At 34.4% G+C, this 26,735-nt stretch overlaps 1 protein-coding gene across 2 annotated transcripts in view; it reads left to right on the top strand.

Moving 5' to 3' along the window:
- The first annotated feature begins 20,678 nt into the window (after positions 1-20,678).
- Positions 20,679-26,735, top strand: part of LOC134692848 (heat shock 70 kDa protein 12A-like) — a 44,442-nt gene continuing 38,385 nt past the window's right edge. The window contains exons 1-3 of one of the 2 annotated variants that reach the window (XM_063553452.1): positions 20,679-20,835; positions 23,353-23,571; positions 25,202-25,527. In XM_063553452.1, the coding sequence (XP_063409522.1) occupies positions 20,733-20,835; positions 23,353-23,571; positions 25,202-25,527 (648 nt within the window). In that variant the 5' untranslated portion in view covers positions 20,679-20,732. The remainder of the gene's footprint in view (positions 20,836-23,352; positions 23,572-25,201; positions 25,528-26,735) is intronic. The other variant, XM_063553453.1, reaches the window with a different exon arrangement.

The following is a 26,735-nucleotide window of genomic DNA, read 5'->3' on the forward strand; positions in this document are numbered from 1 at the left end:
GTTGGTTTTAACTATAAATAAGGGAGGGAACTGAGGAGGAACCGACAGTCAATATACTTAGAAAATTTTGTTCGGACAAGGTATGGTTGATTTTACTATATAAAAAAAGATGGTTCTGAGGAGGGACCGACAGTCAATTTATTTAGAAAATTTTGTTCAGAGTTCAGAAAAGGTATGGTTGATTTTACTATCATATAGATAAAAGCCGGTTTTGTGGAGGTACCGACAGTCAATTAAATTAGATTTTTTTGTTAAGACAAGGAATGTTGAGTTTAACCATAAATAACAGAGGGTTCTGATGAGGAACCGACAGTTAATTTATTTAGAAAATTTTGTTCGGACAAGGTATTGTTGATTTTACTATAAATGACGTCCGGTTAAGAGGAGGTACCGACAGTCAATTTACCTAGAAACTTTTGTTCTGACATGGTATGGTTGATTTTTCTATATAAAAAAGGCGGTTCTGAGGGAGAACCGACAGTCAATTTATTTAGAAAGTTTTGTTCGGACAAGGTTTGGTTGATTTTACTATATAAAAAAGACGGTTCTGGGGAGGTACCGACAGTCAATTTACTTAGAAAATTTTGTTCGCACAAGCTTTAAGGTATGCTTGATTTGACTATAAATAACGGCCGGTTCTGAGGAGGTACCGACAGTCAATTAAATGAGAAAATTTTGTTCGGACAAGGTATGGTTGATTTTACTTTAATTAACGGCACGTTCTGAGGAGGTACTGACAGTCAATTTACTGAGAAAATTTTGTTCGGAAAAGGTATGGTTGATTTTACTTTTAATAACGGCCGGTTCTAAGGAAGTACCGACAGTCAAATTATTTCGAAATTTTTGTTCGGGCAAGGTAAGGTTGATTTTTTCTGTAAATAACGACCGGTTTTGTGGAGGTACCGACAGTCAATTTGATTAGATATTTTTTTGTAAAGACAAGGAATGTTGATTTTAAATATAAATAACGGAGGGTTCTGAGGAGGAACCGACAATCAATATATTTAGAAAAATTTTGTTCGGAATAAGGTATGGTTGATTTTATTATATAGATAACGGCGGGTTCTGAAGAGGAACCAACAGTCAATTTACTTAGAAACTTTTGTTCTGACAAGGTATAGTTGATTTCTATACATAACGGCCGGTTCTGGGGAGGTACCAACAGTCAATTTACTGAGAAAATTTTGTTCCGACAGAGTATTTTGTTGATTTAACTATAAAAACGGCCGGTTCTGAGGAGGTTCCGACAGTCAATTTACTGAGAAAATTTTGTTCCGACAAGGTATTTTGTTTATTTTTTCTGTAAATAACGGCCGGTTCTGTGGAGGAACCGACAGTCAATATAATTAGATTTTTTGTTAAGACAAGGAATGTTGATTTTAACTATAAATAACGGAGGGGTCTGAGGAGGAACCGACAGTCAATATACTTAGAAAATTTTGTTCGGACAAGGTATGGTTGATTTTATTATAAATAACGGCCGGTTCTGGTGAGGTACCGACAATCAATTTATTTAGAAACTTTTGTTCTTACATGGTATGGTTGTTTTTTTTTCTATATAAAAAAAGACGGTTCTGAGGAGGTACCGACAGTCAAATTACTGAAAAAATTTTGTTCTGACAAAGTATTTTGTTGATTTTATTATAAATAACGGCCGGTTTTGAGGAGGTACGGACAGTCAATTAACTTAAAAAATTTTGTTTGGACAAGGTATTGTTGATTTTTCTATACATAACGGCCGATTCTGAGGAGGTACTGACAGTCAATTTACTGAGAAAATTTTGTTCGGAGAAGGTATTTTGTTGATTTTACTATAAAAAAACGGCCGGTTCTGAGGAGGTACGTACCGACAGTCAATTTATTCAGAAAAGTTTGTTCAGACAAGTTATGGCTGATTTTTTTTCTGTTGAGGTACCGACAGTCAATTTAATTAGATTTTTTGTTAAGACAAGGAATGTTGATTTTAATTATAAATAAAGGCCGGTTCTGAGGAAGAACCGACAGTCAATTTATTAAGAAAATTTTGTTTAGACAAGGTATGCTTGATTTTTCTATTGTATAGATAACGGCCGGTTCTGGAGAGGTACCGACAGTCAATTTACTTAGAAAATTTTGTTCGGACAAGGTATGGTTGATTTTATTATAAATAACGGCCGGTTCTGGTGAGGTACCGACAATCAATTTATTTAGAAACTTTTGTTCTTACATGGTATGGTTGTTTTTTTTTCTATATAAAAAAAGACGGTTCTGAGGAGGTACCGACAGTCAAATTACTGAAAAAATTTTGTTCTGACAAAGTATTTTGTTGATTTTATTATAAATAACGGCCGGTTTTGAGGAGGTACGGACAGTCAATTAACTTAGAAAATTTTGTTTGGACAAGGTATTGTTGATTTTTCTATACATAACGGCCGATTCTGAGGAGGTACTGACAGTCAATTTACTGAGAAAATTTTGTTCGGAGAAGGTATTTTGTTGATTTTACTATAAAAAAACGGCCGGTTCTGAGGAGGTACGTACCGACAGTCAATTTATTCAGAAAAGTTTGTTCAGACAAGTTATGGCTGATTTTTTTTCTGTTGAGGTACCGACAGTCAATTTAATTAGATTTTTTGTTAAGACAAGGAATGTTGATTTTAATTATAAATAAAGGCCGGTTCTGAGGAAGAACCGACAGTCAATTTATTAAGAAAATTTTGTTTAGACAAGGTATGCTTGATTTTTCTATTGTATAGATAACGGCCGGTTCTGGAGAGGTACCGACAGTCAATTTACTTAGAAAATTTTGTTCGGACAAGGTATGGTTGATTTTATTATAAATAACGGCCGGTTCTGGTGAGGTACCGACAATCAATTTATTTAGAAACTTTTGTTCTTACATGGTATGGTTGTTTTTTTTTCTATATAAAAAAAGACGGTTCTGAGGAGGTACCGACAGTCAAATTACTGAAAAAATTTTGTTCTGACAAAGTATTTTGTTGATTTTATTATAAATAACGGCCGGTTTTGAGGAGGTACGGACAGTCAATTAACTTAGAAAATTTTGTTTGGACAAGGTATTGTTGATTTTTCTATACATAACGGCCGATTCTGAGGAGGTACTGACAGTCAATTTACTGAGAAAATTTTGTTCGGAGAAGGTATTTTGTTGATTTTACTATAAAAAAACGGCCGGTTCTGAGGAGGTACGTACCGACAGTCAATTTATTCAGAAAAGTTTGTTCAGACAAGTTATGGCTGATTTTTTTTCTGTTGAGGTACCGACAGTCAATTTAATTAGATTTTTTGTTAAGACAAGGAATGTTGATTTTAATTATAAATAAAGGCCGGTTCTGAGGAAGAACCGACAGTCAATTTATTAAGAAAATTTTGTTTAGACAAGGTATGCTTGATTTTTCTATTGTATAGATAACGGCCGGTTCTGGAGAGGTACCGACAGTCAATTTACTTAGAAAATTTTGTTCGGACAAGGTATGGTTGATTTTATTATAAATAACGGCCGGTTCTGGTGAGGTACCGACAATCAATTTATTTAGAAACTTTTGTTCTTACATGGTATGGTTGTTTTTTTTTCTATATAAAAAAAGACGGTTCTGAGGAGGTACCGACAGTCAAATTACTGAAAAAATTTTGTTCTGACAAAGTATTTTGTTGATTTTATTATAAATAACGGCCGGTTTTGAGGAGGTACGGACAGTCAATTAACTTAGAAAATTTTGTTTGGACAAGGTATTGTTGATTTTTCTATACATAACGGCCGATTCTGAGGAGGTACTGACAGTCAATTTACTGAGAAAATTTTGTTCGGAGAAGGTATTTTGTTGATTTTACTATAAAAAAAACGGCCGGTTCTGAGGAGGTACGTACCGACAGTCAATTTATTCAGAAAAGTTTGTTCAGACAAGTTATGGCTGATTTTTTTTCTGTTGAGGTACCGACAGTCAATTTAATTAGATTTTTTGTTAAGACAAGGAATGTTGATTTTAATTATAAATAAAGGCCGGTTCTGAGGAAGAACCGACAGTCAATTTATTAAGAAAATTTTGTTTAGACAAGGTATGCTTGATTTTTCTATTGTATAGATAACGGCCGGTTCTGGAGAGGTACCGACAGTCAATTTACTTAGAAAATTTTGTTCAGACAAGGTATGGTTGATTTTACTATAAATAACGGCCGGTTCTGAGGAGGTTCCGACGGTCAATTTACTTAGAAACTTTTGTTCTGACATAGTATGGTTGATGTTTTAATATATAAATAAAGACGGTTCTGAGGAGGTATCGACAGTCAAATTTATTTCGAAAATTTTGTTCGGGGAAGGTATGGTTGATTTTACTATAAAACAAATCTGGCACTTCTGAGGAGGTACCGACAGTCAATTCACTTAGAAAGTTTTGTTCTGACATAGTATGGTTGATGTTTCTATATATAAATAAAGACGGTTCTGAGGAGGTACCGACAGTCAAATTATTTCGAAAATTTTGTTCGGGCAAGGTATAGTTGATTTTACTATATCAAAAAAACTTAGTTCAATTTGTTCTGACAAGGTATAGTTGATTTTTCTATACATAACGGCCAGTTCTGAGGAGGTACCGACAGTCAATTTACTGAGAAAATTCTGTACCGACAAGAAATTTGTTGATTTTACTTTAAAAAACGTCCGGTTCTGAGGAGGTACCGACAGTCAATTTATTTAGACAAGTTTGTTCAGACAAGCCGAGGTATGGTTGATTTCTTTCTGTAAATAACGGCCGGTTCTGTGGAGGTACCGACAGTGAATTTAATTAGATTTTTGTGTTAAGACAAGGAAAGCATAGTCAAAGCAGGTACTTAATAACTATCCTGTAATCAGAGCAGGTACTTTATGAATATCCTGTAGTCAGAGCAGGAACTTGATGAATAACCTATAGTTAAAGCAGGTACTTGATGAATATCCTATAGTCAAAGCAGGTACTTGATGAGTATCCTATAGTTAAAGCAGGTACTTGATGAATATCCTGTAGTCAAAGCAGGTACTTGATGGATATCCTATAGTCAAAGCAGGTACTTGATGAATAACCTATAGTCAAAGCAGGTACTTGATGAATATCCTGTAGTCAGAGCAGGTACTTGATGAATATCCTATAGTAAAAGCTGGTACTTGATGAATAACCTAAAGTTAAAGCAGATACTTGATGAATATCCTGTAATCAAAGCAGGTACTTGATGAATATCCTGTAGTCAGAGCAGGCACTTGATGAATATCCTATAGTCAAAGCAGTTACTTGATGAATATCCTGTAGTCAAAGCAAGTACTTGATGAATATGCTATAGTTAAAGCAGGTACTTGATGAATATCCTGTAGTCAAAGCAGGTACTTGATGAACATCCTATAGTCAAAGCAGGTACTTGATGAATATCCTGTAGTCAAAGCAGGTACTTGATGAATATCATATAGTCAAAGCAGGTACTTCATGAATATCATATAGTCAAAGCAGGTACTTGATGAATATCATGTAGTCAAAGCAAGTACTTGATGAATATCCTATAGTTAAAGCAGGTACTTGATGAATATCCTGTAGTCATAGCAGGTATTTGATGAATATCCTATAGTCAAAGCAGGTACTTGATGAATATCCTATAGTCAAAGCAGGTACTTGATGAATATCCTGTAGTCAGATCAGAAACTTGATGAATATCCTGTAGTCAGAGCAGGAACTTGATGAATATCCTATAGTCAAAGCAGGTACTTGATGAATATCCTGTAGTCAGAGCTGGAACTTGATGAATATCCTGTAGTCTGAGCAAGTACTTGATGAATATCCTATAGTTAAAGCAGGTACTTGATGAATATCCTGTAGTCAGATCAGGAACTTGATGAATATCCTGTAGTCAGAGCAGGAACTTGATGAATATCCTATAGTCAAAGCAGGTACTTGATGAATATCCTGTAGTCAGAGCTGGAACTTGATGAATATCCTGTAGTCAGAGCAAGTACTTGATGAATATCCTATAGTTAAAGCAGGTACTTGATGAATATCCTGTAGTCAAATCTGGTACTTGATGAACATCCTATAGTCAGAGCAGGCACTTGATGAATATCCTGTAGTCAGAGCAGGAACTTGATGAATATCCTGTAGTCAAAGCAGGTACTTGATGAATATCCTTTAGTCAAAGCAGGTACTTGATGAATATCCTATAGTCAAAGCAGGTACTTGATGAATATCCTGTAGTCAGAGCTGGAACTTGATGAATATCCAGTAGTCAGAGCAAGTACTTGATGAATATCCTATAGTTTAAGCAGGTACTTGATGAATATCCTGTAGTCAGAGCAGGAACTTGATGAATATCCTATAGTCACTGCAGGTACTTGATGAATATCCTATTGTCAAAGCAGGTACTTGATGAATATCCTATTGTCAAAGCAGGTACTTGATGAATATCCTATAGTCAAATCAGGTACTTGATGAATATCCTATTGTCAAAGCAGGTACTTGATGAATATCCTATAGTCAAAGCAGGTACTTGATGAATATCCTAAAGTCAAAGCAGGTACTTGGTGAATATCCTATTGTCAAAGCAGGAACTTGATGAATATCATATAGTCAGAGCAGGCACTTGATGAATATCCTGTAGTCAGAGCAGGAACTTGATGAATATCCTGTAGTCAGAGCAGGAACTTGATGAATATCCTGTAGTCAAAGCAGGTACTTGATGAATATCCTAAAGTCAAAGCAGGTACTTGATGAATATCCTGTAGTCAAAGCAGGTACTTGGTGAATATCCTATAGTCAAAGCAGGTACTTGATGAATATCTTATAGTCAAAGCAGGTACTTGATGAATATCCTGTAGTCAAAGCAGGTACTTGATGAATAACCTATAGTCAAAGCAGGTACTTAATACATATTTTATAGTCAAAGCAGGTACTTGATGAATATCCTATAGTCAAAGCAGTAACTTGATGAATATCCTGTAGTCAAAGCAGGTACTTGATGAATATCCTGTAGTCAAAGCAGGTACTTGATGAATATCATATAGTCAAAGCAGGTACTTGATGAATATCCTATAGTCAAAGCAGGTACTTGATGAATATCCTTTAGTCAAAGCAGGTACTTGATGAATATCCTTTAGTCAAAGCAGGTACTTGATGAATATCCTAAAGTCAAAGCAGGTACTTGATGAATATCCTATTGTCAAAGCAGGTACTTGATGAATATCCTATTGTCAAAGCAGGTACTTGATGAATATCCTATAGTCAAATCAGGTACTTGATGAATATCCTATTGTCAAAGCAGGTACTTGATGAATATCCTATAGTCAAAGCAGGTACTTGATGAATATCCTATTGTCAAAACAGGAACTTGATGAATATCATATAGTCAGAGCAGGCACTTGATGAATATCCTGTAGTCAGAGCAGGAACTTGATGAATATCCTGTAGTCAAAGCAGGTACTTGATGAATATCCTTTAGTCAAAGCAGGTACTTGATAAATATCCTTTAGTCAAAGCAGGTACTTGATGAATATCCTAAAGTCAAAGCAGGTACTTGATGAATATCCTATTGTCAAAGCAGGTACTTGATGAATATCCTATTGTCAAAGCAGGTACTTGATGAATATCCTATAGTCAAATCAGGTACTTGATGAATATCCTATTGTCAAAGCAGGTACTTGATGAATATCCTATAGTCAAAGCAGGTACTTGATGAATATCCTATTGTCAAAGCAGGAACTTGATGAATATCATATAGTCAGAGCAGGCACTTGATGAATATCCTGTAGTCAGAGCAGGAACTTGATGAATATCCTGTAGTCAGAGCAGGAACTTGATGAATATCCTGTAGTCAAAGCAGGTACTTGATGAATATCCTAAAGTCAAAGCAGGTACTTGATGAATATCCTGTAGTCAAAGCAGGTACTTGGTGAATATCCTATAGTCAAAGCAGGTACTTGATGAATATCTTATAGTCACAGCAGGTACTTGATGAATATCCTGTAGTCAAAGCAGGTACTTGATGAATAACCTATAGTCAAAGCAGGTACTTAATACATATTTTATAGTCAAAGCAGGTACTTGATGAATATCATATAGTCAAAGCAGTAACTTGATGAATATCCTGTAGTCAAAGCAAGTACTTGATGAATATCCTGTAGTCAAAGCAGGTACTTGATGAATATCATATAGTCAAAGCAGGTACTTGATGAATATCCTATAGTCAAAGCAGGTACTTGATGAATATCCTGTAATAAAAGCAGGTACTTGATGAATATCCTATAGTAAAAGCAGTTAATTTATGAATATCCTATAGTCAAAGCAGGTACTTGATTAATATCCTATAGTCAAAGCAAGTACTTGATGAATATCCTGTAATCAAAGCAGGTACTTTATGAACATCCTATAGTCAAAGCAGGTACCTGATGAATATCCTTTACTCTAAGCAGGGTCTGGATGAATATCCTATAGTCAAAGCAGGTACTTGATGAATATCCTGTAATCAAACCATTAACTTGATGAATATCATATAGTCAAAGCAAGTACTTGATGAATATCCTGTAGTCAAAACAGGTAATGGATAAATATCATATAGTCAAAGGAGGTACTTGATGAATATCCTGTAGTCAAAGCAGGTACTTGATGAATATCCTATAGTCGAAACAGGTAATTGATAAATGTCATATAGTCAAAGCAGATACTTGGTGAATATCATATAGTCAAAGCAGGTACTTAATAACTATCCTGTAATCAGAGCAGGTACTTGATGAATATCCTGTAGTCAGAGCAGGAACTTGATGAATATCCTGTAGTCAAAGCAGGTACTTGATGAATATCATATAGTCAAAGCAGTTACTTGATGAATATCCTATTGTCAAAGCAGGTACTTGATGAATATCCTATAGTCAAAGCAGGTACTTGATGAATATCCTATAGTCAAAGCAGATACTTGATGAATATCCTATAGTCAAAGCCGGTACTTGATAAATATCATATAGTCACAGTAGGTACTTGATGAATATCCTATAGTCAAAGCAGGTACTTGATGAATATCCTGTAGTCAAAGCAGTTAATTGATGAATATCCTATAGTCAAAGCAGGTACTTGATTAATATCCTATAGTCAAAGCAAGTACTTGATGAATATCCTGTAATCAAAGCAGGTACTTTATGAACATCCTATAGTCAAAGCAGGTACCTGATGAATATCCTTTACTCTAAGCAGGGTCTGGATGAATATCCTATAGTCAAAGCAGGTACTTGATGAATATCCTGTAATCAAACCATTAACTTGATGAATATCATATAGTCAAAGCAAGTACTTGATGAATATCCTGTAGTCAAAACAGGTAATGGATAAATATCATATAGTCAAAGGAGGTACTTGATGAATATCCTGTAGTCAGAGCAGGAACTTGATGAATATCCTGTAGTCAAAGCAGGTACTTGATGAATATCATATAGTCAAAGCAGTTACTTGATGAATATCCTATTGTCAAAGCAGGTACTTGATGAATATCCTATAGTCAAAGCAGGTACTTGATGAATATCCTATAGTCAAAGCAGATACTTGATGAATATCCTATAGTCAAAGCCGGTACTTGATAAATATCATATAGTCACAGTAGGTACTTGATGAATATCCTATAGTCAAAGCAGGTACTTGATGAATATCCTGTAGTCAAAGCAGGTACTTGATGAATATCCTATAGTCAAAGCAGGTACTTGATGAATATCATATAGTCAAAGCAGTAACTTGATGAATATCCTGTAGTCAAAGCAGGTACTTAATGAATATCCTATAGTCAAAGCAGGTACTTGATGAATATTTTATAGTCAAAGCAGGTACTTGATGAATATCCTGTAGTCAAAGCAGGTACTTGATGAATAACCTACAGTCAAAGCAGGTACTTAATACATAATCTATAGTCAAAGCAGGTACTTGATGAATATCCTATAGTCAAAGCAGGTACTTGATGAATATCATATAGTCAAAGCAGTAACTTGATGAATATCCTGTAGTCAAAGCAGGTTCTTGATTAATATCCTATAGTCAAAGCAGGTACTTGATGAATATCCTGTAGTCAAAGCAGGTACTTGATGAATATCCTATAGTCAAAGCAGGTACTTGATGAATATCCTGTTATCAAAGCAGGTACTTGATGAACATCCTATAGTCAATGCAGTAACTTGATGAATATCCTATAGTCAAAGCAGGTACTTGATAAATATCCTGTAGTCAAAGCAAGTACTTGATGAATATCCTATAGTTAAAGCAGGTACTACATGAATATCATATAGTCAAAGCAGTAACTTGATGAATATCCTATTGTCAAAGCAGGTACTTGATGAATATCATGTAGTCAAAGCAGGTACTTGATGAATATCCTGTTATCAAAGCAGGTACTTGATGAATATCCTATAGTCAAAGCAGGTACTTGATGAATATCCTAAAGTCAAAGCAGGCACTTGATGAATATCATGTAGTCAAAGCAGGTACTTGATGAATATCCTGTAGTCAAAGCAGGTACTTGATGAATATCCTAAAGTCAAAGCAGGCACTTGATGAATATCGTGTAGTCAAAGCAGGTACTTGATGAATATCCTGTAGCCAAAGCAAGTACTTGATGAATATCCTATAGTTAAAACAGGTAATTAAAGAAAACTTTGTGTCTGTACCTCCTGAGAACCAACTTTTATTTACAGTAAAGACAACTATTATACCTTATCAGAACTACATTTTCTAACTAATCTGAGTGTCAGCCGGTACCTCCTCAGAACCCACGTTTATTTAAAGTAAAATCTTAACATCATGTAATATCTAAATTTTAAAAGAAAACTTTGTGTCTGTACCTCCTCAGAACTAACTTTTATTTACAGTAAAAACAATTATCCCCTTTCAGAACTAAATTTTCTAACTAATCTGAGTGTCGGTACCTCCTGAGAACCCACGTTTATTTAAAGTAAAAACAACTATACCTTGTAAGAACTAAATTTTCTAAGAACCAATCTTTTTTTACAGTAAAATCAATCATATCTTGTCAGAACTAAATTTTCTAAGTAATCTGAGTGTCGGTACCTCCTCAGAACCAACATTTATTTCGGTAAAAACAATTATACCCTATCAGAACTTAATTTTCTAACTAATCTGAGTGTCGGTACCTCCTCAGAACCCACGTTTATTTAAAGTAAAAACAGCTATACCGTGTAAGACCTTATTTTCTAAGAAATAGGAGTGTCGATACCTCCTCAGAACCAACCTTTAGTTACAGTAAAATCAACCCGACCTTTTCAGAACTAAATATTTTAAGAAAACTTTATGTCGGTACATCCTTAGAACCAACCTTTATTGACAGTAAAAACAACTATACCTTGTAAGAACTAAACTTTGTGTCTGTACCTCTTCAGAACCAATCTTTATTTACAGTAAAAACAACCATACCTTATCAGAACTAATTTTTTTATAAATAATCTTTGTGTATGTACCTCCTCAGAACCAACCTTTTTTTTACAGTAAAATCAATCATATCTTGTCAGAAGTAATTTTGTTAATTAATCTGAGTGTCTGTACCTCCTCAGAACCCAGGTTTATTTAAGGTGAAAAAACTCTACCTTGTAAAAACAAAATTTTCTAAGTAATCTGAGTGTCGGTACCTCCTCAGAACCAATCTTTTTTTTTACAGTAAAATCAACCATATCTTGTCAGAACTAGATGTTTAACCCCGCCGCATTTTTGCGCCTGTCCCAAGTCAGGAGCCTCTGGCCTTTGTTAGTCTTGTATTATTTTTATATTAGTTTCTTGTGTACAATTTGGAATTTAGTATGGCGTTCATTATCACTGAACTAGTATATATTTGTTTAGGGGCCAGCTGAATGACGCCTCCAGGTGCGGGAATTTCTCGTTACATTGAAGACCTGTTGGTGACCTTCTGCTGTTGTTTTTTATTTGGTCGGGTTGTTGTCTCTTTGACACATTCCCCATTTCCATTCTCAATTTTATTTCTAAGAAAAAAATGTGTTTGTACCTCCTCAGAACTAACCTTTATTGACAGTAAAAAAACAACCAAACCTTGTCAGAACTAACTTTTCTAAGTAAACTGATTGTCGGTACCTCCTCAGAACCAACCTTTTTTTTTAACAGTAAAATCAACCATATCTTGGCAGAACTAGATATTCTAAGTAATCTGAGTGTCGGTTCTTCCTCAGAACCCACATTTATTGAAAGAAAATCTTAACACCATGTAAGATCTAATAAATAAAAGAAAACTTTGTGTCTGTACCTCCTGAGAACCAACTTTTATTTACAGTAAAAACAATTATCCACTTTCAGAACTAAATTTTCTAACTTATCTGAGTGTCGGTACCTCCTCAGAACCCACGTTTATTTAAAGTAAAAACAACTATACTTTGTAAGAACTAAATTTTTTAAGAAAACTTTATGTCGGTACCTCCTCAGAACCAACCTTTATTTACAGTTAAAACAACCATACCTTATCATAACTTATTTTTTTCTAAATAATCTTTGTGTATGCACCTCCTCAGAACCAACTTTTTTTACAGTAAAATCAATCATATCTTGTCAGAACTAATTTTGTTAAGTAATCTGAGTGTCGGTACCTCCTCAGAACCCCGGTTTATTTAAGGTAAAAAAAACTAAACCTTGTAAAAACTAAATTTTCTAAGTAATCTGAGTGTCGGTACCTCCTCAGAACCATCCCTTTTCTACAGTAAAATCAACCATATCTTGTCAGAACTAATTTTGTTAAGTAATCTGAGTGTCGGTACCTCCTCAGAACCCCTGTTTATTTAAGGTAAAAAATCCAAACTAAACCTTGTAAAAACTAAATTTTCTAAGTAATCTGAGTGTCGGTACCTCCTCAGAACCATCCCTTTTCTACAGTAAAATCAACCATATTTTGGCAGAACTAGATATTCTAAGTAATCTGAGTGTCGGTACCTCCTTAGAACCAACGTTTATTTAAAGTGAAAACAACTATACCTTGTGAGAACTAAATTTTATAAGAAAACTTTATGTCAGTACCTCCTCAGATCCAACCTTCATTTACAGTTAAAACAACCATACATTATCATAACTTATTTTTTCTAAATAATCTTTGTGTATGCACCTCCTCAGAACCAACCTTTTTTTTTTACAGTAAAATCAATCATATCTTGTCAGAACTAATTTTGTTAAGTAATCTGAGTGTCGGTACCTCCTCAGAACCCAGGTTTATTTAAGGTAAAATAAACTAAACCTTGTAAAAACTAAATTTTCTAAGTAATCTGAGTGTCGGTACCTCCTCAGAACCATCCCTTTTCTACAGTAAAATCAACCATATCTTGGCAGAGCTAGATAATCTAAGTAATCTGAGTGTCGGTACCTCCTCAGAACCCACGTTTATTTACAGTAAAAACAACTATATCCTATCAGAACTAAATTTTCTAACTAATCTGAATGTCGGTACCTCCTCAGAACCCACGTGTATTTAAAGTTAAAACAACTATACCTTGTAAGAACTAAATTTTCTAAGAAAACTTTATGTCGGTACCTCCTCGGAACCAACCTTTATTTACAATTAAAACAACCTTACCTTATCATAACTCATTTTTTTCTAAATAATCTTTCCGTATGTTCCTCCTCAGAACCAACCTTTTTTTAACAGTAAAATCAATCATATCTTGTCAGAACTATATATTCTAAGTAATCTGAGTGTCGGTTCTTCCTCAGAACCCACATTTATTGAAAGAAAATCTTAACACCATGTAAGATCTAATTAATTAAAGAAAACTTTGTGTCTGTACCTCCTGAGAACCAACTTTTATTTACAGTAAAAACAATTATCCCCTTTCAGAACTAAATTTTCTAACAAATCTGAGTGTCGGGACCTCATCAGAACCCACGTTTATTTAAAGTAAAAACAACTATAATACCTTGTAAGAACTAAATTTTCTAATAAAACTTTATGTCCGTACCTCCTCAGAACCAACCTTTATTTACCGTTAAAACAACCATAAATTATCATAACTTATTTTTTCTAAATAATCTTTGTGTATGCACCTCCTCAGAACCAACCTTTTTTTTTTTTACAGTAAAATCAATCATATCTAGTCAGAACTAATTTTGTTAAGTAATATGAGTGTCGGTACCTCCTCAGAACCCAGGTTTATTTAAGGTAAAATAAACTAAACCTTGTAAAAACTAAATTTTCTAAGTAATCTGAGTGTCGGTACCTCCTCAGCACCATCCATTTTTTACAGTAAAATCAACCATATCTTGGCAGAACTAGATATTCTAACTTAAAGTAATCTGAGTGTCGGTACCTCCTCAGAACCAACATTTATTTAAAGTCAAATCTTAACACCATGTAAGATCTAAAATTTTAAAAGAAAACTTTGTGTCTGTACCTCCTCAGAAACAACTTTTATTTACAGTAAAAACAACTATACCCTATCAGAACTAAATTTTCTAACTAATCTGAGTGTCGGTACTTCCTCAGAAGACACGTTTATTTAAAGTAAAAACAACTATACCTTGTAAGAACTAAATTTTCTAAGAAAACTTTATGTCTGAACCTCCTCAGAACCAACCTTTATTTACAGTTAAAACAACCATACCTTTTCATAACTTATTTTTTCCAAATAAACTTTGCGTATGTACCTCCTCAGAACCAACCTTTTTTAACAGTAAAATTAATCATATCTTGTCAGAACTAAATTTTCTAAGTTATCTGAGTATCGGTACCTCCTCAGAACCAATATTTATTTAAAGTAAAATCTTAACACCATGTAAGATCTAAATTTAAAAAGAAAACTTTGTGTCTGTACCTCCTCAGAACCAACCTTTATTTACAGTAAAAGCAACCATACCTTATCAGAACTAAATTTTTCTAAATAAACTTTGTGTATGTACCTCCTCAGAACCAACCTTTTTTAACAGTAAAATCAATCATATCTTGTCAGAACGAATTTTGTTAAGTAATCTGAGTGTAGGTACCTCCTCAGAACCCAGGTTTATTTAAGGTAAAAAAAACTATACCTTGTAAAAACTAAATTTACTTAGTAATCTGGGTGTCGGTACCTCCTCAGAACCAATCTTTTTTTACGATAAAATCAACCATATTTTGGCAGAACTAAATTTTCTAAGAAAAAAATGTGTTTGTACCTCTTCAAAACCAACCTTTATTAACAGTAAAAACAATCATATCTTAACAAAACTAAAATTAACTTTGTGTATGTACCTCCGCAGAACCAACCTTTTTTTTTAAACAGTAAAATCAATCATATCTTGTCCGAACTAAATTTTTTAAGTAACCTGAGTGTCGGTACCTCCCCAAAACCCACGTTTATTTAAAGTAAAAACAACTATAACTTGAAAGAACTAAATTTTCTAACTAATCGTAAGTTTCGGTACCTCCTCAGAACCAACCTTTTTTTACAGTGAAATCAACTATGATATCTTGTCAGAACTAGATTTTCTAAGAAAAAAAATGTGTTTTTCCTCCTCAGAACCAACCTTTATTTACAGTAAAAACAACCATACCTTGTCAGAACTAAATTTTCTAAGTAATCTGATTGTCGGTACTTCCTCAGAACCAACCTTTTTTACAGTAAAATCAAAAATATCTTGTCAAAACTAGATTTTCTAAGAAAAAAATGTGTTTATACCTCCTCAGAACCCACGTTTATTTACAGTAGAAACCTTAATACCTTGTCAGAAACATTTTATAAGTAAACTATATGTCGGTACCTCCTCTAAACCAACCTTATTTACAGTAAAAACAACATAACCTTATCATCTGTAATGTTTTAAGTAAAGTTAACATTATGTCAGAAAGTCCTCAGAACCATTCGTTAATTACAGTAAAAACAACAATACGTTGTTAGAATCAAATTCTATGTTAGTACCTCCTCAGAAGTAACTTTCTTTACAATAAAAACATTACTAACTTTTCGGAACCAAATTTTTAAAGTAAACTTAATGTCGGATCCTCCTTAAAACCAACCTTTATTTACAGTTAAAACAACACTATCTTTATCAGCACTAAAGTTCTAAGTGTACTGAGTGTCGGTTCCTCCTCAGAAACAACCATTATTTATAGTAAATACAACCATACCTTGTCAGAACACAGATGATGCCCCTGTTTGCTTATAATAACTCAAAAAATTATAAGTGACGCTACCCAAATTCAACTATGATTTGTGCTTATAAGCATTGTGTATAAGTTTTATAACATTTGGTTGGGGCAAACTAAAGTTGGAGAACGGAAACCAATTTAGGGACGTACCGTGACGTACGGGCGGACATAAAGACTGACAAGGGTAAAACTAAATTGCGACCGGGGGCTTAAAAATATATAAAAGTAACCTTGTCAGTACCAATAATATGTATATCGGTATAGGAAGATGTGGTATGAGTGTCAATGAGACCACTCTCCATCCAAATAACAATTTTTAAAAGTAAACCATTATAGGTCAAGGTACGGCCTCAACACGGAGCCTTGGCTCACACCGAACAAAATATAAAGTGCCCCAAATTTACAAGTGAAAAAACAACATTCAAACGGAAAAACCAACAGTCTAATCTATAAAAAAAAACAGAAATGAGAGACATGTATAAACTACATAAAGAAACGACAACTACTGTACATTAGATTCCTGATATAGGACATGTGCAAACATTTGCAGCGGTATTAAACGTTTTAATGATACCAAACCTTCTCCCTTTTACTGAGACAATAGTATAACTTCATATACATTCTTTATGAGCCTGTTTTAATTCTGGCGTACGTCATAAGAAACAACTTATATATAAAGTACTTTATACCTTGTAAGATCTTGTAAGAATCGTGCTTTTTTAAGTTACTTTATGATATAAAGGACGGTACCTCTCCAGAACTAACCATACAGTATTTGAAATTAATTTTAAACAACACCTTGTCAGAATTAAGATGTGAAGTAATACATTGTAATATAAGTAAGTCAAATGCAATCATTTTTTACAGGAAAGTATACACCCTATAAGAACCTACTTCTGTTTTTAAAATTAAAATATAGGACGAAACGTCCTTTGAACTAATCCAGCAAAACCTTCTCAGAACCAAATTGTCTCCATTATTATAAATTGTAACCTCCTTACATATCATATTTTTTTTAACTTATTTTTGAAGTAAAAATTCAGCATTTACCATGCTCTATATTATTAGTTTTCAAATACTAATTTTTCAAGTTATGTAATGAGTTGATGAACAAAATATTTTAATTGTATACTGATCTTTGATTGCCGAATAAATATTCTACTTCCTAAAATTAAGTAAAACTGGATAGACGCACAAATTTATCGAGAAGAGTCTATTCCCCCTTATAACAGCTGTATAATGTGAAATAAATGTTTTTTTTTTTAACTGTATTTAAGAAAACAAGTGCATAAGAAGAAATATGAATTACAAGTGCGTGTAGATTTGGACAAACAAATTTAGAAAGAAAATAAACCAAATATCACCAAAGATTAATAAACCAATTATATAATATTCATATTTTGTTCAGTGTAGGATACACTATCTAAACACATAAAATCAAATCAAAATATGTATCTTGGGACCAATAGATCATGAAGTGTATAATCAGATGTTTCTAATATATAACTAACAAAGATTATAAACTATAAAGTCCTATGAAGTTTACCATAAATTTATCTAATTAAGGACGCATGTCAGTACATATATTTACATGTGTATATCAGTTATTTATAAGCCGCTGACTGAACCAAAACATCGGCTATATATATTAGTTCTATATTTTATCATTTAATCAGATATACAAACGAAACTTGTATAATTATAATCTAAGACTACTGTCATAACAATATTATAATATGTCCTGTTTATTGGTGTACATTCAGGTCATAGTTGATTGTCGGTAATTAGCTAACAAGTGTTGCGCATGACTTTTAAATGGTTCTGGAGACGTATTCCGGTGCTGCATTCGTACGGTTCTGTGACGGTACCGGCTGTCGTATATTGATGAAACAGTACGTATAAATGTATACCTGTGGTGGTCACCTTCTAATAGTCACGTGGAATGATAGCATGATTTAATCATGGGGATAATCTATTAGTTAACTACGGTGCATGTGTTTGAAAGAAGAACATATAGAAGATAATGAATACATATTTGTTCAAAAATAAACATTTTAACTAGTAGGGACCGACCAGTTTACTTGAAAAAAATATGCGGCGCGACAATTTTTTTATTTTTTTTAAATTTAACACTATTATTTGTGGTAATTATCCAAGATAAGATTTAATTCAAAATCAAATATATTATCCCCCCGTCTTTTTCCTATATATTATTTTATATCGCAGTTAAAGCGGGTATCGATCATCTATCTTTGAGGAGGGTGTAAGAAGGCAATCATTTGATTCTGATGGGACCAACCGGGCAGATTTGGTCAGTCATGTTAATTTGCTACACGCAAGATTATTTATTACACATGTATCATTTTACCGTATAATAGAATTTGGAAGCCAGTTTATTTTAGGTGGGAGCCAGCATATTTATTACTATTATTTTTCTGACCATCAAATTTTATTTACGTGACCTGCCAGCTCCGACCCTAGAATCAAAGGATCGTCTACTAACCCTCATTTAGTATGCGGTGTTGCTGGTATTATTTAGTATATTTAGTCCGGGAAAAAAAGAATAGAACGCCGACAAAAAATTTGAAACTTGATACGCTGGAATTATAAAATTACATTATTATATCTTATTGGGTTATTCATTGGTTATTCTGCGAAAGAACACATATATAGTATATAGATATATAACTCGTCTAAACATCAACCCAACAATGTTAGATCTGTAAATTTGCTTTCGCAAATTTTTGGTTCTTCCCTCGCCGGGATTCGAACCCATGCTACTGTGATATCGTGACACCAAATCGCCTGCACTGCAGCCGTCCCGCTAGACCACACGACCACCTGGGCTCTCAAAAAAGAGCTTTCGCTGCCCATGTGTTACCTTTCCACGTCAGTTTTAATCTAGCGGCGTACTACAGTACATGATATATAAGGCATGAAGATGTTATTGTTACAGATCAGCTAAATTATCTATAGTAAAGGATCCTACAAATTAATGTAAGATATATATATATATATATACAACTCGTCTAAACATCAACCCAACAATGTTAGATCTGTAAATTTGCTTTCGCAAATTTTTGGTTCTTCCCTCGCCGGGATTCGAACCCATGCTACTGTGATATCGTGACACCAAATCGCCTGCACTGCAGCCGTCCCGCTAGACAACACGACCACCTGGGCTCTCGAAAAAAGAGCTTTCGGTGGGCATGTGTTACCTTTCCACGTCAGTTTTAATCTAGCGGCGTACTACAGTACATGATATATAAGGCATGAAGATGTTATATATATATATATATATATATATGAAGTTTTCGGTTAAGTATTTGGTATATTCGATTGTTTTTCTTTTTTCCCTTAGTACAAAGAGTAGAAGGAATCTCCCCAATTTTGCTATTTAGCTCATTCTAAACAATGGTTCGAATTAATACAAATTTTCAGTTAATTCTGTCTAAAGCTTTGCATGTATGCGCCCAAGGAGAGGTCAATTCATATAAAAAAGTACCGTATAAATATACAGACGTTCCGCTAGAATTGGTCATTTTTCAACTCGTCAAATACATGACTTGGTATGAAATTTGAACCTTATTATGTGACTTGGCCGGTAATTTCAGGCCTAAGAATTAACCAGGCGAAAATTATCAGGCGAATCTATGATTGGGGCAGAAATTTTGAACTAAGAGACCAGCCATTTAAATTAAAAATGGGTCTAGGGACGCAGGGCTGTTCAAGGAAGGACATGTCCAATTTTCTCGTCTGAAATTATTTTTGTCTCTGCCTTTTCTAGCCATTCTTTAGTCGTTCTGTCTCTAAGATTTTGGAATCACATTATTTATTTTTAAAAAAATACCCCCCTTTTTCCATGCCAGTTAAATGATCGGTCCCTAAACTCATGCTCTGGTAATAATTTCAACGCGAGATGTTTTGGACCTGCATCCAATGAAAGTTGTTACTTATTTTTAAAAGTCTCAAATTTGCAATAATGAAAAATAAGAGAGCCTAACTTTTTATCTTTTGATTGTCCTGCCTTTTTATTTCAGTCCCCTGCCCCCCCCCCCCCCCTTTTACAAATTAAACGGTCGTTTTCTACTCTTAATGCTGGCCAGAATTATCTTTTACCAAAATCAGAATCAAAATATTTTGTTCTAAAAATTATAACCCCCCTCCACTCCCACCAGAAAATGCCCCGTGACTGACGACGACATACAAAGTAAAAAGAATAAAATAGGCAGTACGCGTATCAAACAATAAGAAAATGCACTTATAATCCTTACTTGAAATTAATGATCCCGCTTCGTGTCATACGGCAAATTAGGGGATACGTTCGTGATTCGTACGTGATTCGTGATATCACCGGTTATACCTCTATTAAAACATTACTTGATATGTATGCTAATGTTATGAATACGATTATGCTTTCGCTTTAACTAACCTGTAATTAGTATAAATTATTTAATAATGTTATACATCTGCAGTCCTCGACGAATAGGAACATTTAAATGATATGACGTCACAAGATTATCAATGAAACAAACGAAAAATGAATATGCAAGACGAGATCACATGACAATAAATACGATACTCAGTTCGATGTGTGTATTCACTCTTATATAAACAGAAAACGTAAAATGTGGGTTTGCTTAAATTGTCATGAGTTTAACAGTCCGGAGTATGAAAATTGTTTAGCATGTCATACAGCACGACCGCAATCTAGAACAGGAAGTTCAAAAGGTATGAGTTAAAGATGTGTGTATACTAATAAAATACTTTTCATATATATTATTATTTAGGGTTGAGACAACATCGACAAGGAGGAAGTAAAATAACGGAACATTTCTTAAGTTAGAGTATGCAAAATAGATAGGCGGAGAGCTTAGATAGAGAAAAAGATACACTGCATATTTAAGGCAAGAAAAAAGTAATAAAGGAAATGAAAGAGAGTTTGGCGTCCATTTTCAATAAGTACACAAATTTATATAGAGGCCAGCTGAGGATAATCTCAGGGTTTGGAATTTTTCGCTGCGGTAAAGACTCATTGGTGGACTTCGGTTGTTGTCTGCTCTTTGGTTGGTGGTTGTCTGTTTGAAATATTTCCTATTTTCATTCTCAATTTCATAGGAAACTTAGATGAGATAGCACATCCAAAAATAAAGTAAATAAAACATCTAGGTCAATAAATGGTCTTTAACAAAAGAAAAGTATACCAAACGGTATGTAAAGTTTTAACAAGGTCTCCAACATAGACAATTGAAGAAAAAACTTAATAATGACTATATAACATCTTCTATCAAAAAAACAAAAACAAATACGGGGTTAAACATATCAGAGGGATCCCAACCCTCCTCTAACCTGGGACAATGGTATAACAGTACAACATTAGAACGAACTATAAAAATCAGTTAAACAAGCCATAACTCATTAGATGGAAAACACTACAAGTGGACGTGGCCGGACAATTGTACATTCCAACAACAAAAAGACACTAGATACAGATCTGAGAGTACTTGCAGTTAAGTGATATCTAGTTCAAAGCCACTAATCAACTAGCATAAAGGCATCTAATACTAGATTATCAATCCGTACACATTCAACATGCAATGGATTTAGTATAAAGACGTCATAGACATGCAGTCAGAGAAAAGCATGACCTTGTGCAATGCCAAGATACAGATATCGACAGATTGTAAAATCTTTCAATGTGTATATGTTTATAACATACTAGTAACATTTAGTTTGCTTTAAATTTACTGATAACAATATCAATAGCAATAAAACAATATTCAATGATCTTTTTAAAGTGTTACATTGGTAACCTTCAGAATAAGTGTATTTAAAGGATCGATAAGTTTACCAGGATCGTTTTATAAATTTTCGGGCACGGTTAACATATCTGTATAAATGGGCATGTGATATTCTGTTTTAAATAAATTTTCTTCAACCAAACTTCAAAACCAAATCTTTAAAATGATAAAATTTATTGTAACGAAATCCCTGGATTAAAAAAATTACCAGTAATACAACGATTACGTTCGTTAAAATCATAAACGTCACAACAAACACGGACATAGCGAACGAGCTGTGCATTAACACCGTACGATGATGTCCTTTTTTTTTACTATACTGCTAGACATGTAATCTAGAATGTAATTGATTTCGGCCAACTGTTTTGATTTGAGTACCAATGTTGTACATGTATTCTTCTTATGTACTTGGCCCACTATATTTGAAGACTTATAGCAACCACTAGATCGTACTAAGGCTTGTGATCGTCTTGATCCCGAGGGTATCACCAGCCTAGTAGACCACACTCTGGTTATGGCGTAAAATGTAAAAGAGGTCATTTTCTGTTTATTTACCAAAATACCAAGTTACAAAGAAACATTGGTTGATATGCAAATTCATTTATTGTGCAAATGGATGTGCAAGTTTTCGAGACCATTGAAATTTTGGCGGGAAAAGGTTCTCTCTTGATTTTTCGTAGCTTTATCATTGACAAGTTTAAGTCCTCAAAAACTATTAAAAAGTAATTAAAATTGTTTAAGACTTTAACAAAAAGCTTATTATTATACATGTAAAAGAATTATAAAAAGCAAAATGGGGGTCACCGGGCAAATTTTGTTTAGGCATTCAGATGGATATAAAAACCAGCGGATTCCGAAAAACTGACCAAAATTCCAAAACATGAAAAGTGAGCTTCCGTAAGGTGGTATGAGTGTCTTTCGCCATCTTGGATTGTAAAAAACAGAGAACTTAAGGTCCAGATTGTTTATCGAGTTAGCAAAATTTGATGCAGGAATGCAGATATCTAATATGAATTTTCATTTAAAAGAACCAATTTATAAGAATATAAATTATAATTATAAATATTTTTACAAGTGTAGATTATTTTGGAATGTTTTTAAATGTTTTTAAAAATTAGCATTTTAAGGGGAGGTAACTCTAAAACAAGTGCATTTTTTGAAGGAATCTACATGGAATTTTCCTATTTTGTATTTTAGCCGGAAAAACGTACGGTGACCCTATCTTTACTTTTGATATTCTTAAAGCATTGTCTGAAAGCTACCTTTTCCTTATTTTTTTTTACAATTCTATCATTTCGTTTAGTTTCTAATCACAAAATGGTGTTTTTTCCTGTATAATCCATACAAAATGTGTCATTTTGTCACAACCTGTAGCTTGAGAAAATGCACGGTGACCTATCATTTTTATAATTTTGTTTACCATATATCAATAGACGTTTTGGCAAAGTATTTGTAGGTCGAAATGAAAACAAAGCCGCTAGTCTCTTTCTCGAGGGTATCAAAAAGTCTGTTGACAATACTTTAGATGGTCGAAGGAGAAGACCAGCTAGCGAAGGAACTTTGGAACAAAGACAACACATTGATGACGACGAAAAAGTAACAGAACATCTTGTTAACAAATTTGTACATCTGCTTTCAAATGCACCAAATCAGCAAAAATTTATAAGTATGTATCTGTTTGAGGTTATCTGTGAAAATATCTTAAGATTAGTTGTAAGATTTTAATGCAACATAGGATGACCCTATCCTTAACAATATTCCTGTCGGTACGTTGTTAGTAAATTAATGGAAAATAAATTGAACTTTTTTTGTCGGTCTTGCTAGTATGTTTGCAATACTAGTAAATACCACTCTAAAACATCGATCGGATTTAATGTTAGGCTTCAAACTGTTAAAATTCGAGTGTCACTGATGATTTGTATTTATATTTATCGATATTTTGTGTATTTTTCGTTTGATTTTTTTTTGTGATAATTTTCATATCATGCTACTCGCTTGAGATGGAAAAAATATCGCTAGTAACTAAGAAGGCACGTGGCGTTGCTAACCATATTGACGTGCAATTGACAAGGTCGTCATAGGTAAAATAGCGATAAACAGATTATGATTGGTCATCTCATTTCGAATGTCTTTCTTTATTAGTTGTAAGGGGCTTTGAACTAGCTGTCAGTAAAGGCGAGTACTCTCAGAAGTAGTGAGTGTGGGGCAGTATCAGCCTTAAACCTCGGACGCCATATTTGGGCCTAGGCGCAGACGACGCCACTATATTTTGGCATAAACGTGGACGCAATAGTTGATCCTAAAATCGGGATGCGAGCACTACAAGCCCCATACAGGTGGACGTCGGACGCTGACGCTATATTTGGATATGCGCGCAATCGTCAACGCTATATTCGGAACTTAACGCGCTCGCCATAGTTTACCTTGAAATCGGGATGCGAACACTACAAGCCTTAAACCTCGGACGCCGCACACCAACACCATATTTGGACCTGCGTGCATACGCCGACGCTTTATTTGGGCCTTATCGAGGACATCATAGTTTATTCGTAAGTTGGGATGCTTACGTGAGGATATGACTCACACGCCGACGCTATATTTGGGCCTAAACTCGGACGACATAGTTGACTCTTAATCGAAATGCGAACCTTGGGGTATGACTCACTCGCTGATGCTATATTTGGGCCAAGGCGCGGACGCTGACGCAATATTTGGGCACATTTATCAAAGACTTATTTTCTACAAGTTGGATTTAAATGGTTAACAATTTTTTAATACAATTTCGCGTCCGTTTTCGAGGGTTTACCGTCCTCTTTTAAGGGTATGACATCACTAATAGTGTCCACCTTAGAGGGTAGCCTGGTCCATTTAGTTGGAGTCTAGGATTTAAGTCCATATATGGCGTCGTCAGCGCCTAGATCCAAAAAAGCGTCGGTGTGCGAGTCATACCCTTAGTTTTGCATCCTTATTTAAGAGTCAAATATAGCGTCGGTGTATGCGCGCAGGTCCAAATATGGTGTTGGAGTACGGCGTCCTGGGTTTAAGGCTCGTATTGTTTGCATCCCGATTTCAGGGTCAACTATGGCGTCCGCGTTTAGGCCAAAAAATAGTGTCGGCGTACGAGCGCAGGTCCAAATATGGCGTTGTCATGTGAGTCATACCCTTAGGTTCGAGTGCACTCGACTCCAATATTAATTGACTAGAGTTGTCAGTTTTCCTATCGAAGGTCGGTGGTTTTCGGGCACCTTGGCTTCTTCCGTAAATAAAAAATCATTCACATATAATTTTTCTTTAAGGACATGACTCGGATACGTCTCAGATGACAAATCATATACTGGTGGCTGCTGTGGACTTTGGTACAACTTATAGCGGTTATGCTTTTTCCTTTCGCCATGAATTCAAAGACAACCCTCTCCAGATACATGCCAACCAAGCCTGGAATGCTGGAGGTCGATCACTATTATCCCTGAAAACACCAACATGTCTGCTACTGAACAACAACAAAGAGTTTGTGGCATTTGGTTATGATGCAGAGAATATGTTTTCAGATATTGTAATGGAAGGTGAACAGAACAACTACTATTATTTCCACAGATTCAAAATGAACCTACACAATAATAAGGCAAGTTGGTAAAACATTCTTATGATGAGGTAGGTGTATAAAATGATCTCATATTACTATAAAGTAAGGCAGGGCAAATGTGCCTATCTATCTCAGAACAAGGCAAGTTAGTCAAATAATGTCTTGAGATTTTTTGATAATAGACAAGTGATAGAAAACGGTTTTTTGGTTTACATCAAGTACAGCTTGAGTTTAATATAAAAGAGTAAGACACTCTGTGTTTACAATATAATAATGAGAATAAATAGTATGATTGACAATGAGAACATAATATATGTGCTTGACAATGAGAAAATATATCCAAAAGAGTTCAAATGGGAACAATAAGAAAAACCCATATCGTGTAGTCGACAAGTAAAGACCCCGACATGTGAAAAGTGAACTTAAATTGGAAAACTAGAAAACCAGCGCCTTAATTTATAAGAGAACAATTTATGAAAAACAGATGTCGCAATCATGAAGCAACGATGAAATCGGTAGTTAGGTTTCTTACTTAGGACAGATATATAACGAATGGGGAAGGTTTAAGTTATAGTTACCAAATTAAAAGTGTTGGGTATGTGTATAGATATACCATAAAAGGGGCTAAATTTCACGAGAAAGCTTTGCTTTCGAGTGAAATTTAGTTCCTCCTATAGTGTATCTACACATACTCAGTCAAATTTTTAATTTGGTAAATGACTTGTGCCAATGTTCATAAGACGTCACAATTAATAACTGATATAACGTGATGAAAAGTGCCTTTCCCGCTGCATTATCAGTTTGCACGTTTCAGTCGTCTGAAATGGCGGCAAAAATGGAGATAAGTGACATTGACTTTTTGAATGTAATTCACGAATGGGACAACAGTATAGACGATCTAGCATTATCACAAACATGCGAAGATGCAAAAATGCTGTAAATGAAAATACTGCTTTCGGAAAGCTGGAGGATTTAACTCTGTCCCAGGCTTTGGACCAATATGAAGTGGATTTTGAAATGGATAACTTGCCAGATTTTGAACTTACGCAGGTTCCCCTTACGGCGGATAATATTATTGAAGAATTGGAAAAGGCTGAGAACTGTGGCGATAATTCACGCTATTCTTTTGTGGAAGATATTGATATTGACAAGTTAGTTAAGTCCACTGAAAGCAGAAACACACGTAAAAATACTACTTGGAGTGTTGCCACATTTAACGACTGGAGAGTTGCGCGAATGAAAAGTAA

The sequence above is a fragment of the Mytilus trossulus genome, chromosome 12 (assembly GCF_036588685.1).
Source record: "Mytilus trossulus isolate FHL-02 chromosome 12, PNRI_Mtr1.1.1.hap1, whole genome shotgun sequence".
Classification (NCBI taxonomy): Eukaryota; Metazoa; Mollusca; class Bivalvia; order Mytilida; family Mytilidae; genus Mytilus; species Mytilus trossulus.